The 14,757-nt window shown below is 40.2% G+C and overlaps 1 protein-coding gene across 1 annotated transcript in view; it reads right to left on the bottom strand.

Annotated features, from left to right (window-relative positions):
* slc24a3 (solute carrier family 24 member 3) overlaps positions 1-14,757 on the bottom strand; it is a 79,158-nt gene that overhangs the window by 44,594 nt on the left and 19,807 nt on the right. Inside the window, exon 2 of the mRNA XM_046401013.1 lies at positions 5,433-5,558. Within this exon, the coding sequence (XP_046256969.1) occupies positions 5,433-5,558 (126 nt within the window). The remainder of the gene's footprint in view (positions 1-5,432; positions 5,559-14,757) is intronic.

Below are 14,757 nucleotides of genomic sequence, written 5' to 3'. Positions count from 1 at the left end.
TTGCAAGTCGTAACTCTGGATTCGGTATAACATCACATCCGTTAAAAACATAATAATAGCTACCTTGTTGGCATTCTGTCAGCCAACAATTCCACTACTCTTTCCTCTGATCTGGCTAATCTTGTCTACTCTGGTGGCATCACAACAACATGCGAAGTAATGAGGTGAGCAGAGCTTTCTTGTTATCTGTCTCCACTGTTTTCTCTTTGTGCTCAATGCACAAATGGTTGATCACTCAATTAGTTATTTTGTGATACACAAGATTGAAGTTACATAGCTTATAATGCAATTTTGTTTTATTTATTTAGATAGACAGATGACTTTATTCATCCCTGAGGGGAAATTAGGTTGTCATAGCAGTCCGGTATATTTGAATACAATAAAACACACTATGACATCACTATGTCATAGTGTGACTATGACACCACACACACGGCAGTTTACTGATATATTTCTTATATACCATCGCACTGTTTGCACTACATGTACATATATTTATATCTTGTTTTTTTCTTTTTGCAAATGCCATTGTATGAACCATCACACTGTTTGCACTACATCATTCCACTGTTTGCACTACATGTATATATATTTATCTCGTTTTTTTCTTCTTCTTGTAAATACTTTATTCTTCATTTTTTATTACTATTATTTGTTATTTTGTATTTTGTATGGTGCACAGGAGAGAGAAAAATCCGGAGTCAAATTCCTTGTATGGTCACACGTACTTGGCAAATAAAGCTGATTCTGATTCTGATTCTGATACACAACAAAAAAATTTTGCTCCATCCAACAATGTGATGTTGCAAAATCTAATAGCACGCACCCTAGTATTTCCTGTTGTTTCCAATTTCTACTTTTACTGTGAGTGTTACCACTATTATTACTATTACTACTACTACTACTACTACTACTATTGTTATCATTACTAATACTATTGTTGCCTAATTTTAAGGCTCTGAATGTTTTTAGATATCCAGTTTTAACAATTTTTAGCAGCCTCCATTCTGCCAGAACTGTCTCTGAATAGACTCTCGCTCTGTCTTTTAAAGGTTCATTTTGCTTCAGTGTGCAGTAATGGAAAAAGAGAAAATAGTCCCATTAAGCAGATAATTAGTTGCATGTCAGAGAAACCTGCGATACACATGCTGTTTATCATGCTGTGCTGGGAGTCAAGGCAGTGGCTTTTCATGTTTTTTTTAAAAGAATTTACAAAGAATTTGACGTTTGAGAGACGAGGCAAAACTGCAACATAGCAGGGACAGTACTGATGGGGAAATCGAGGTCTAAAGACTGAAGCAGCACTGACTGCCCCTCAAGGCTGCTACAACATTGAGAGCATGAATATGTTTGGAGAAGTCCCTCTATGCTACTTAGATTCTGAGACATCCTGCATGCAAAGCTGCAGCAGAATTAATATTCCTAATCTATATTTGTGAATTTACCTAACATATTTTGCACATCACTGTCTAAAACTGCACTTGACTTTGCTCTCTAAAAAACTTAATATCATAAAAACCTCATTTGTGATCTGAGGGAAATGTTGTTCTTTCTCAGGAGAACGTGAATGTGTTCCGCAACCATCACAAAAATGTGGACATCAGATCTGCTCAGTAATGTGGTGCTACAAACAGGTTTGACGATCACCAGAAACACTATCCTGATGATTAGGGTTAGGTGATAGGTTGCGCTTTGATATCATTCTGTCTAGGATAAATGAGATCGTCAATAGGCAATCAAGTCTGCATGGGGGAGCATTTACACAAGGCACAATGACGAATTGCCAGCATGGTCTAAGCAATGTCAGCCCTCATCACTGATGGGTAAAAGGCCTCCCTGGAGAGCAATATTAATGTGAGTGGTTTATACTGCTAAAATAAAATGAAATGCTTAGAAGAGAAAAATAGAAAATTACATATTACATAAATAAGAAAAAAAATCACTGACAAAAACGAGACAAATATGTAAATAACTAAAGCATAACTAAAACATTTTGTCAAAAGTAAAACTCAATAGAGCTGAACTGTCAACTTTTTTTAAAACAAATTCTACTACTAATAAATTAAGAGAGCAGAGTGAAAGACAACCAGAGAGCAAAACAGTGTAACCTTTAATTATTCTCCAGTTGCACAAGTGGAACGTAATTTCAACTGTAACAAGTGATTTTTCTGGTTAATTAAGACTTGACAGACAGAACTGTGAGCTAGTGAGGGTAGCTGATAAGGCAAATCAAGAGTCTGCTGGATCACGATCGCTACTGACATCCAAATCTATCACTGCTGCTGCTCATGGTGGAGTGAGATTGAATCAGATGACAGAGAGAAGTCACTCCTGCCACTGCAAACACACACACACACACACACACACAGACAAATAAATACACACGCTGTAATGAGGCAGAGTTTGTTTGCAGTGCATAAGCGGAGAGGAGAAAGTCAGCAATTGTAAACATGATTATCTCTAATCCTACACACTCCACTGTGTGAGAGAGAGTGTGTGTGTGTGTGTGTGTTGGTATCTGACCTTCAAAGAATGGAAAATAACAAAAAAAAGTTGCAACCAAAGAAATAAGTGCATGCAGTTTTTATTGCTCCACATGTATGCATGTCTATGTTTATGTGTGTTTGTGTATGAACTTCCTCCAGTGTCGGAGCATGTCTGCCTGATGCATTTGTTCCGCTGCGTGCAGACGACGTCCTGTGCGGTGGGATGAGAGGAGGAAGTAAGCGGCATCGATCCGCCCTATTACAGCACAAACTGAGTGCCGGAGAGGCAGTCGCTGTGGTAGGAACGCGTAGAAACAGCTCTTGTGACAGATCAGAGCAGACTTTTTTCAGTTTCACTTTTTAGAGTTTAACCCAGACACTGACTGCGTCTCAGAGGCGGTTGTTTAAGCTGTCAGCGTTACTGTTTACCTGAACAGCTAATCAAACCATATTTAATTAAAAAAATACAGAAGCCGCTACTTAATAATTTAATTGCTGACATTTTCTAATCTGCAGGTCTTGCATTTTGTTTTTGCTTTGTTTAGCACTCAATCAACCAGGGTAGGTTATTTGTACTAAAAGTTGAGAATTAATTAAACATCAAGCAAAAATAAAGGTAATTAATTCCAGTTACCAAAAAGGTTTGTTTGTTTTCTCTGTTTTGTATCATCGTAAACCGAACTCCTTTACGATCAGAAAGGAACCGAACTCCTTTGGGCTTTGGACAAAAGAATGAACTTCAAGATGTTCCCTGAAGAAAGTGAATCTAAGGAAATGTGATGAGCATTAGATATACTGAACTATTAGTCAGCAGTGATGAAAAATTAAGAAGAAAAATCCTCCAACCAAATTCATCTACAGCAAACTGTTTTCTGTTTTTTATTATTTTGACATGATGAACGCAAAAATAAACTAAGACATATAAATCTAATAATACTAGTTAAACTTGATACCAGAACCTTCTGTTCCCTTAATGTATTTTAAATCTCACCTGACAAATAGTGATGATGATTAACCATTACCACACACAGTATATTTGCAGCAAGATTCATGATGTACATGAATGTCCCACAAACATCATTTCTCTGAAGCTGAATCCAGCTCAGCACAGTTCAATTGATTTTGTCAGATGAGGGAGGCACATAGACCCCAGCTGGCCCGAGCCAGCAGCAGAAGGAGCAACGTTATTTTGGGGAATTTGCTGTCACGTGCCCAAGCTCCATTGTTCCGTACTTGGAAGCAGGGCTGTCAAGCCAAAGCCACTAAAATGGGACCCAGGCTATTTCTTCCAAACGTTTCCAGTGGAAGCTCGATAACAACTGCAATATTTTATTTCCCCCAACAACTGAGGCATCTGGAGCACATTCCAGCAAATATACTACTCCCTTATTCTGCTACATTACAGTCCTTATCTCTCTTACAAAGACAAAGACTTCTCACTTGTTTGTCCTGTAATTCATCCTGAAACAAGACAGGCTAGTCTTTATTTCAAGACATTTGGCTTTGACTCTAGCCATGCAGGTAGTAAATAAAATTAACTACTCTGCCTGAAACATTCATTTGTTTTGAGAACAGTAAGGCTTGGATGCTCCACGTGAGATTAAATATTTGTGCGGATGGATACGTGCAAGCATGTGTGTGCAGCATCTTGCTTTGTGCATGACAAGAATGCTCTATGACTTGGAACTGAGCTGACGATAAAGACAGAGAGATACAAAGACAGAAAGAAGAACACAAAGAAAAAGCAGGAGACAGCAAGCGCTCCAGGGGGACGAGGAAGCTAAGCAGATGATAATGGAGTGACAGAGAGTCAGAATGAGTGAGGCGTAAGGAGCATGTTGTGAAGGCCCCTTTTAGTGCAGGAAAGCAGGAATAATCCCTATTAAGGTAATTAGTGTTTCAGGAGATAAAGTGTAATTAAACAGAAACTGGCTATAAAACTATGTGCCGTCTAAATATAACATCCATACAAATTTAGTCGGGCTAGAGAATCCAACGTCTGCATCCCCAAAACTGCAGGCAGGATGAGAGTGTGTGCATGTGTGCATTAGATGGGGGCCGTGTGTTTACAATGAGATCAAGAGAATGCTTGGCAGGACGTCAGCCTTGTAAAGCCCCAGGATTCCACATGGAAAACACTCACACACTCCGCACCATGGGGAAAACACACAAAGACACACGCCGACAAGTACACAGAGAAAACAAACATACGGCATGAGAGCTTTTGGTACACACCGAGGAAGAGACTAGCAGACACACAGGGACTCACGCTCAGTCGGCTTTCAGTGTCAAGGAGAGCAGAGGATTTCTACCTGGGAAAAGTTTGTGCTTTTCATCAGCCTTTCATCTTAATGTCAACATCCCTCTCACTTTTTCCCTCTCTCTCTCTCTCTCTCTCTCTCTCTCCCTCTCTGTCTCCAGCTCCTTACCAGGGGGAGTGCTGTTCATTTTTCATCTTCGGTTCAGCTCCTCTGTAGCCAGCTCTCCTGAGACTGGTGTGTGTGTGTGTGTGTGTGTGTGCATGTAAAGGTGAAGAGAAGTAAAGCTGGGTCACAGTCCCCCACCCCCCCACAAACCTATTATTGCAGTCATTATATGGGGATGTGTGCACTCAGTCAACAACACAAACACTAGTGAGTTACCGATCTAATCATCGTTATTACTATTATTATTCGATTAATGTACATATAGCAGCCATTTCTAGAGCTAAGTGTATGTAGGACACCACTCTGGTCCAGCGGGTATCCCCTTTGTGCTTTGGGTCACTTACAGTATAGCTAGGAACTAGGGATGACTATTGGCTGATACACAGAAAGAAGGAGAAGAAGAACCCCACTGTTACGCTCTTGATCTCTGACTTCTCGTCCTGCAGCCACACAGCTTAGACTACAGAGCCAAACATGAAAAACTACAATATGTCTAACCAAGCATCTCAGCCAGTCTTACCTGGTTCAGTGCAGTTTTTTTCAGGCTCAGAGTAGAGCTTCGACTTGTTGTCATAGATTTCTTGTAGAAGGTGACGACTCTCCCACCTTGCCCCCTCCTCAACCACAGAGCTAGAAACATGGTATCCTGAGAGAGTCAGAAAAAAGACAGAAACAAAGAGAAAGACATGGTGAGATAGTTCATATGGGTCCATAAAAATCTTACTTGCTGTAAACAAACCATCACAAATACCCTTGGCAGCTGAAAGACACTGAATGCATCACAATGAACTAAACAAATTGGGTTGCAAAATAATAATTTCACAGAGGCTGTTTATTTTTGTATTTCTGCAGATGAACATTAGGTAGTGACTTGCTGGTCTTAAAACAGATGCTTGTTGTGATTCGTTGTATCCCAGATGCACTCAAACAGACTAATGGCAGGGATACACAAGCTCTTAGTTTGGCAGTTAATTGACATTCCTGAATACTCCAAAGCTTCCCTCTTCCCACAGAACAAAGGCAGATGAGACATGCATCTTGTGTCACCACGTTCCTGCGGGAGCATTAGTACGGCGGCACGCTGAGCACCGCAAGGCCAATCATTCCAGCTCAGTCATCTGGGTCACAGTATCCTCAAGCGCCCCATCTCAGACCCATCTCCTCTCCCACCATGCAACAGGCCCTGACTTAGGTGCAGAGCACGCCGGGGTTTCTATAAATAGCACCGCGCTCAGCTATATTTATCAAAACGCAGAAACAGGAAATGTTTCCAACGTTTTACAAACAGCTTTGTCACAGGCAGATGGAGGAACAGAGAGGCTGCTTTGGAGTGAAGATCATAGCTGCTGTAGTATGGCAGTGTTCTGGTGGATATGTGCTTGGAAGCATATGTTTAGCTAATATCCGTGAACATCAACAATTAGCCTTGAGCCAATAAGCAGAAGTCTTAGTTGTGTAATGCAACAAAGATGTGAGTCCCCTCAGCAACATCAAAATATTTTTTCGTTTAATATTTTTGTAAGCCTCAATGTGCTGCCCTCTCTGAAAAATATATTTAAAAAAAAAAACAAAACCTTTTTTGGTTTTATTAATTTTGACTTTTTCAACACTTCTCTCACAGAGAGAGAAATTTCACTAGAACCAGTTCTTCAGTAGAAAGTAGGTTTAGGCACTAAGACAAACAATTTAAATTAGGCTACTGTAGCTTTAAATGTTAAGAATGTTGCTATAAGATAAAATATATTTTATAGTTTAACAATCATGTGGTATGATTGACAGTGGCCAAATACCCCACCTCAGATTCAGCTGAATCCTGACTGGTGCATGGCAACACGGGACATCACCTTCTTTCAGCTAATCAATCGATCAATGTGAAACCTGAATTGCTGTCATCTATATTCACTTGCTTTGCAGTGGTCTTCTTATCAGACTTACTGACACCATGATCAGTGACACGGTACTATAAGGTATAAGGTTTATACTTAATAAGGTTTGCCACTGAGGTCTGCACTGTTTCCGTAGAGGTACGTGGCTGTTAATTTATTTCAATTTAAATAGCAAACCTCCGCTGTTGGAAGTGGAGATGTAAGAGACGGACATCGGTCAAAACCTGTTACATGTCACATGATCTACATGTACGTTTTGAGTGATTTGATTTTCAAATTTCTATTTTATATCAAAACAAACAGAATGTACAGCTGTGCAGTGACTACATTGTGTAGGTCTACAAAGAGAACTGAAGGGTGAAATCTGCCGCGCCGCATCACTGCTGAAGCTTCTATACAGCTGTGATGCCTTTTGCCCTCTTACTGTATGCTCTTCCCCTGAGCCAATGCTTGTGAGTGTGTGTGTGTGTGCGTGCACCCTAGTTTGCACACATGTAAAAATACTAAAAGACAACTTTACAACCTGAAACACACTCAACATACTCCACAGGAATCCTCTCTGTCTATGCTCCATTACACAGTACACACACACACACACACAAACACCAACAGACTTTTGTGAGTGGTTTAGGTGCCTGGTGGTGGTCCAGTGAGGCAGAATGTGTCATCACTGCTGTCGTTACTATGGTGATGTGATGTAACAGATAAGACACAGGGAGGACCATGACATAACCCTGAGTAACTCATGCACATGCACAGAGACACACAACAATGACTAACCCAACTACAAGTAAATGCTAACGTCAGTCACACAGGTAAACACACCTGGACAAACTCACTGAAGCAGTTCATACAGAGGAAACACTGGGGTCATGAGAGTTTCATATTCACACCTGCCTGTGAACAGCTCCAAAGCATAATAATCATTTGATTGTATAATAAATAGTGGACGAAGCAGCTCACCACGCACATCACAGGTTTCTGAAGAACCTTATCTGAAGCTCAACGTGGATGGCTTCGGTTTCCTTCTTAGCTTTTCCAGACTCCACCTGTCTCAAAGCTAATCCAAAATTGTGTAAAATTGGTGCAGTGCGTTGCATTTGCATTCCATTAGCGTGCAACCACTTCCTAGCTAACGTTACACTGATGGCGTTACACGACACAGTAGGAAAAGACATAATGAAACATCTTGAACACATTACACATTACATTTACTTCATAAGTGTGAAGTAAAACGCATGGGATATAATCAAGCTCACCATGCAACAGAGGTATGATGTTAGCTCAGTAGTGGAGCGAGACGCCAGAGGAAAATGCTCTACACAGTGAATCTTATGCTGGAAATGCTGCTGATGAGAGCTGTGAGACGCAACCAAACCAGTAAAGCTGTGAACCACAAAACCAAAACAACGAGCTCCACAGAGCTCATAATTCTCTGTGGGTATGTTACTCTGAGCTACTGCTTTCACAGTACACAGTCACTTGACCCTTTCCTCTTAGAAAAATATTGATTGGTGCAACTTTAAAGAAAGCCCAAAACACAGAGGAAGAAATACATCACAATAAAAAAAGAAAAAGAAAAAGGATTTCCCTCCAGATTTCTGATAGTATGGAGTCAGCCCAGATGTGTTGCACCTGCAGGAATCACCCACCTCACAGATCTAGGCCAGCAGTGTATGTGTGTGAGACGTGTGTACGCGAGTATACGTAAATACAAAGAATACTTCAGGGGAATCTTAAACATCAGGAGAGCTGGAATGAACCTCAAAAATATTCTACCCATCCCCCACCATGTCTTGTTAAATTTTGACATAGCTTTCTCCTCATTACATACATGTTTCTAACACACTATCCCATACTGGCCAAAGACCCACGTCTATATGTCCAAGCCGACCCCATAACGTCACGTAACATGGCTGCCCATCGCTTTTCACTGTCACGTTTAATTAGCCACTTTATCTTCATTAGCGTCCCTTGGCAGACATGTGCGCGTATGCATGTGACTATATGTGTGTGCGTACAATTCTCAGTCCACGAAGACCAGTGTGAGTGTATCTGTGTGATGCAGTAAGTTTCTATATGTAGCATGCCTGGTGTGTGCATTATTTGTATGTTTTATATTTTAGTCCATCACTAGTCTGTGCTGTGTGGGTGCATGTGTCTGTGTATGTGCCTGTGTGTATGCGTGTGCGTTTGCCCGCGCTAGTGAGTGCTAGCTACAACCTTATCCCTGGAGAGAAAGGAATCAGGCCAAGAGCACGTGGCTCTTACTATACTGTGCTATAACATGCTGCACGTGATACTAACATCCTTGGCTTATCATCATAGGATGAACAGTATCTAGGTTGCTTTATTATACAATACATACATTATACACTGGTATGCATCAATATACATACATAATTACATTACTATGTACATTAGCATTGTATTTCAGGCACCTGTGTTAATCAAAGGAATATTTTCTGTTGTGTGTTGGGAATTCAGGACTGAATTATTTTGTCAATAAATACAACAGTACTAAAAGTCTAAAATGGCAAAGAGCAACTGACAATATCTTAAGAACGAGAAGCAATATGTAGCAGCTTGAAAAAAATACCCACAAGAGGACAAGGTAGAGCTAACATACAATGTGATAGAAAACCTGACTTGACCAAAATAAAATACAAATACGAAACATTATATGATACTGCACTACTTCAGCAATACATTGGAAAGGCTGTGTGGTCACTAGCATCAAAATGGTCTATCCTTTTCACCCCCCTCCATTAGCAACGGCTGACATGCCCTTGAGCAATCACCTAAACCCCAGATGCCTGACATGGCAACCCCATTGCTCTTGTTTGTTTCAATGCATGTTGCACGAGATGGTATCAAAACGGAAAGGGTTTATCCTCTGGGGAACAGGAATGTGTATGATAAATTTAGGGGCAATCTGTGTATAAACTTGATATTTCTTGAGTTCATGACAAGACCTTCTCAATTCGGTTTTAAGTTTACGGAGAAACCTTGGCCTGATGAAGGCGCTAGATGAAAGGGTCAGCAAAATCAGAAGGAATAAACTTTGGCAGTCCATGAATAAAAACTGTGCCCAGCGTCATAGTGGTCATCAACAACTGCCTGAAGAACATCAATATCCCGATCTTCTTTCATGTGGATGTAAAAATATACTCAATACACTTGAGTTTCACAATATTTATGATACTATATTGATTCTCAATAATCATCTGCCCAATAAATCATTGATCATTTAAAACATTTAAAGCTACCACCTATCTACTACTTTAAAACTCACATGATGTGACAAAGGAGCAGGCTGGGTTGAGTGTCTGTTACAGCGTAGGTGACATCATGCCACACTTTGCAGCCGTGTGTGACAACTTGACCGCCACAGAACACAGTTTCACAGTCATGTTGAATGTTCAGTTAATGTGAGAGCTGGAGGTCCCAGAACTGCACTACACCACCTTAAGATCACAAACCACAACCCTGAGAGGAAGCGCAACACAGAACTCTTCAGTCACACAGTTGAGCATGTGAATAGGCAGATCATTAAGTTGCTTTCCTGCACATGTTGGATGCCTGGGGCATAAACTACACCTTACCATGCACTTAGGCATTATTTCAGAGTCCTATACAACATTTTTTATGCAGTCTTGAAAATAAACATTCTCATTAAAAAAAGAAAAATCCACCTGCATTTACAGCTCTTCCTGTCAGCAGCAGCACCTTTCCTCACAGAATTTACTTTTCCAGATAGTCAAGCAGTCCAATGCTCGGTTGCAAATCCCAGCTGTCACACTGCCAACTGATATTCAGCAACACACTATGTGCACACGCTCAGCGACATCTACTCCGTATCTCAGAGCAAGATCAGTGTACAAATCAGCAGGCACACCTCACTCTCGAACACGCAAACACCAGCTACGACTTGCCATGTCATTGCCCATCAATAAATCAATGTGACGATGAGTGGTTAGGATGACATTCGTCCCTTGTGTTTAAAGAAATACTGGATGGGTCTCTGCACTTGAATGCAAAGACGATTGTCCACACAAGGTCCCATGCAGCATGTATGCGTTAAGTGAAGTACAAATCAATGCATCTGCAATGTATACTTCATCATTTCACTGTTGGTAGTGGAATGCATTTTAATGCATTTAAAACAATCTTTGCTGCATCATGAATGATTATTTTGATGCATGGACTATTACAGCATAATGTGGGTCCTTACTACAGTTGATTGTTGAGGTGTGTATAGGTCAGTATAGTCAGTCATAATGCATTGTAAGCCAAGAGTGTTTATATTCCATGTTTAGTGTATTCATAAAGCAGTATGAATGTATTGTAAAACACAATGAATGCTTTATAATAAACTATGGATTCCCTCATAACACACTATAGCTGTAGTTTTCATAGAAAGTGTTACAAAGTGTTTCTTTGATTGTCACTTAACAAACGTGACAGCCTGTTAATGGCCTCATTAGCTGACACTGTCAGACGACACTCCTGCTGCGACTGTGCAAGGTTGCTGTCATCTCAGACATCTTTCATTTCTCTTTTTTTTTTCTGAAGATGTGACCCAGACAGGGGGGCTCAGAAGAGCCTCTCTACCCAGGGAAGAGGGGTCACACAGGGAGAGTGGGTGTGGAATGACCATCTCTGCTCCTGTGGAGGCTTCCCTACACTCAGCTTACCTGTGCTGTGGTCAACTTCAAGCAACAGCCATTTGTTTCTTGATAAAAACATTAACGCACATACATTATACATTAGGTCTGTCCAATATACATGCAAATTTTCAGTTCAGAGTTTTCCATTAGTGCTTGCTGTCAGACAGACATTAAAACATTTCCAGTCAATGAATTTGTTACTGTTTCAATGTCACATATATTTACAAAAACAATACAGTCTGAACATGAAATATCTTGTCTTTGTACTATATTCAGTTGAACATAAAGGATAAAAAGGATTTGCATGGCACTATGCATCCCATTTTGCAATTGGGGAAGGGAGATTTTACATTTTTGACCTTTCATGTTCATGCAGGTTCATATCTCTTTGGATGAGCAACTCATCTAGTATCATGAAAAAAATGGAAGGAGGTTCCAGCTCTCAGTTAGGTTAGAAACATAGCAAAGCACATATATACACCCCACTTTTCCCCAGTTCTACATTCTTATCCAAATATGGTCATTTCTGGCTCCAAAAAACCCAAGAGGGTGAAGGCCAAAATGCCAGACTGGAGGCTTAAATGAAAGTCTAGAAAACTAATGGGTGATGTCACAGTGTCTACATATACGTCTTCTATACAGTCTGTGCACAGTATACATGTCACATGGAAAAACCATCATGACGTCACCATGATGACACTTAAGTCACAATATGTTGATGTTTTAACATAGGTGTCATATTCCCTGTGTGACTCAATCACACATGATGCAAGAAACATCTTAGTCCGGAACCTGAAGAGACTCTCCTCCACACTGCAAGACAGACCAAATAATGTATGAGCTTCAGAGCTACAAAAAGAAAGAGCGAGAGAGGAAGATTATCACTGTGGAAGTGTTTTATGTGTAGAGATTGGACAAAACGCATACATACACATATTTCAGTACAAATTGGCTCTCAAATGCAGAAATGACTTCAGACAAGATAGTTACATAATCAGGGTGTATTTGGCTGAACTGTCCAAAACTGGACTAGGGGAGTGTATGGTGCATTCTGTGTGTGTATCCCATGAGATGAACAAAGCAGAAAAATAGAGAGAGAAAGCTCACATAACTAAGGTAAGGCAGTTCTGTGCATGTGTTTGTGGACTGGTGCCCTTAGCATGTATTTAGTGAAATGTGAAATGAAAAAATACCTTAACCTCTGCTGTGAGCTTTTGTCACCAAATCACTGGTACTTGAATCTTATTATAACATAATAACTAAGGAAAGTAAGTAAAAGTAACAATAGCAGAGTGTACATTTACACGGTGACGCATTCAAAATCTACTTAAGTGACAGTACCACAAGTGAAAATGCAGATGGGCCTATTTCAGAATAATACATATTATATTACTGGAATATGTTTATTGATGCATTAATGTGGTGATGAGTAAAAAATGAGTAATAAGTAGCAAAAAAAAGGTTATACTCAGGTAAAGTACTTCAGTAAATATATATAGTTAAACTACGATTATGATTTTCATTGTTTAATGTAAATGTATATTGGTTCCAAACATAGCTTATAGATATGACTCTCTACTAACTCCAAGCTGGAGTTAGCCCCGACGCTAACCAAACCCGAATGTTGCTGTCAGACTTGAATAGAATGGCTTTTGGCAGCCAGACAGCCTATTAAACAGTGAGCTCTGTGAACGAAGAGTGAGCTGCAGATAAGGAGACAGTTTCACTCATTATCTTTCCCAGTGAGGAGATTAATATCCTCAGCATATTTGTCTTTTCAATAGGAAGAGCCTCTCTAATCTCTACCATAATAAGTTTCTCTCCAACTGTCTCTCTCACACACAACCAGGCACACACATACAACACAGACTGTTAAATTTCATTCAGAGTCATTGGAGAGTATGATTAATCTGATCCGGGTAATTAAAAGCGTAGTGGGATCCTCTGGCCCTACTAAGTGCAGGTGAACAGCACTGTGATTGTGTTTGCATTGGTCAGGGGAACAAAAGGGCCCTGCAGGCTAATCGTTGCAGGAGAGCTCAATCACACATCCGAGTGTGTCATCATCAGCCAACAAGAGCCACTCAGAGAATTCAGCGACAAAGCACATCGCTTTCATTGGGTATTGTTATTGTTTTCAGTCTTATGGCTTATTTCTCCAAGGAGAAACGATGCATCTTGATATAGCTGAAACTGGTTTAAAATTCTTCATGGCCACAATCTTGTACTTAAGAGGAAACAGAGCAAATGTATTAATGTGGTTGGAGTAACATTCTCCAAACACTCTAGCTAGGCACAGACCCGAATTTCCAATGCAAATTTTCTGTCAGTACAAACTAAGTCAACTGGTCAATGTAAGTCTGTGTGACAGCCTTACCGCTTGTTGTCACATAGGGAAGTGTTTTATTGAGGACTTATGGCTGAGAGAAAGTCTCAGCAACAAGATGAAGTGATCAAAGTGATTGAGGGTTTGCTTTACTATCGTACTTACTTACTATCCAAAAACCATTGCTTCTCATCTTAGAGTGAAAGCACAGGCGCTTCACATTGGCTAGGCTTCAACTCTGCACAAGTTATGCCCAATTTGGGGGCCACCACATAACATTTACTAACATTAACATGCTAACAAACTGATGTTTCATTAAGCAATACCAACAAGTCAAAGTTTTCATTCACCCACCTTGATAACTAGAAAGGCACTAGAGCGTATACCTCCACCAAGGCAAATAGTCCACTCTCCAATGATATGCAAATCTGCAAGTGTAACCCCAATATATTTGGATATATTTTCAAAAGCATTGGAACTATCATACTATCCAGTATTGGGCCAGTAACTACGTAGCTTAATCTGAACTGATACAAAATCCAGCAGTGTGGCACCTCCCTGCATGGCTGTGTGGACGTATTTATTTGTGCTTTAGAACTTAACTGCCACGAAACATTGGCTAACACCACATCATTTGGATTACAACCAGAGTTTGCTACTAACATGGTAGAGGCCTCTTTTTCTTGTTGCACTGCAATATTGTGCTAAAAAATACTTGTCCACCACTAATACTAACGACCATTTTAATCTCATCAAAAAAAAAAGAGCTCTTTAAAGTGAGATGACATCTGAGCAAACTCTATCTGCAGACTGAGTACAGTTAATAGATGGGCATTATGGTGAGGTTATTGCCTCAACTATAAAAAAACAAATTGCTTATGGCATGTAATGCTGTCATGGCATGTAATGCTGTATCAGTCCGTTACAGCATGTAATGCTATAACCTAACCTAACCTACCACTC

This window comes from Scatophagus argus, chromosome 10, assembly GCF_020382885.2.
Source record: "Scatophagus argus isolate fScaArg1 chromosome 10, fScaArg1.pri, whole genome shotgun sequence".
Lineage (NCBI taxonomy): Eukaryota > Metazoa > Chordata > Actinopteri > Scatophagidae > Scatophagus > Scatophagus argus.
The sequence above is the reverse complement of the archived record's forward strand: the minus strand, read 5'-3'. Positions and strand labels throughout refer to the sequence as shown.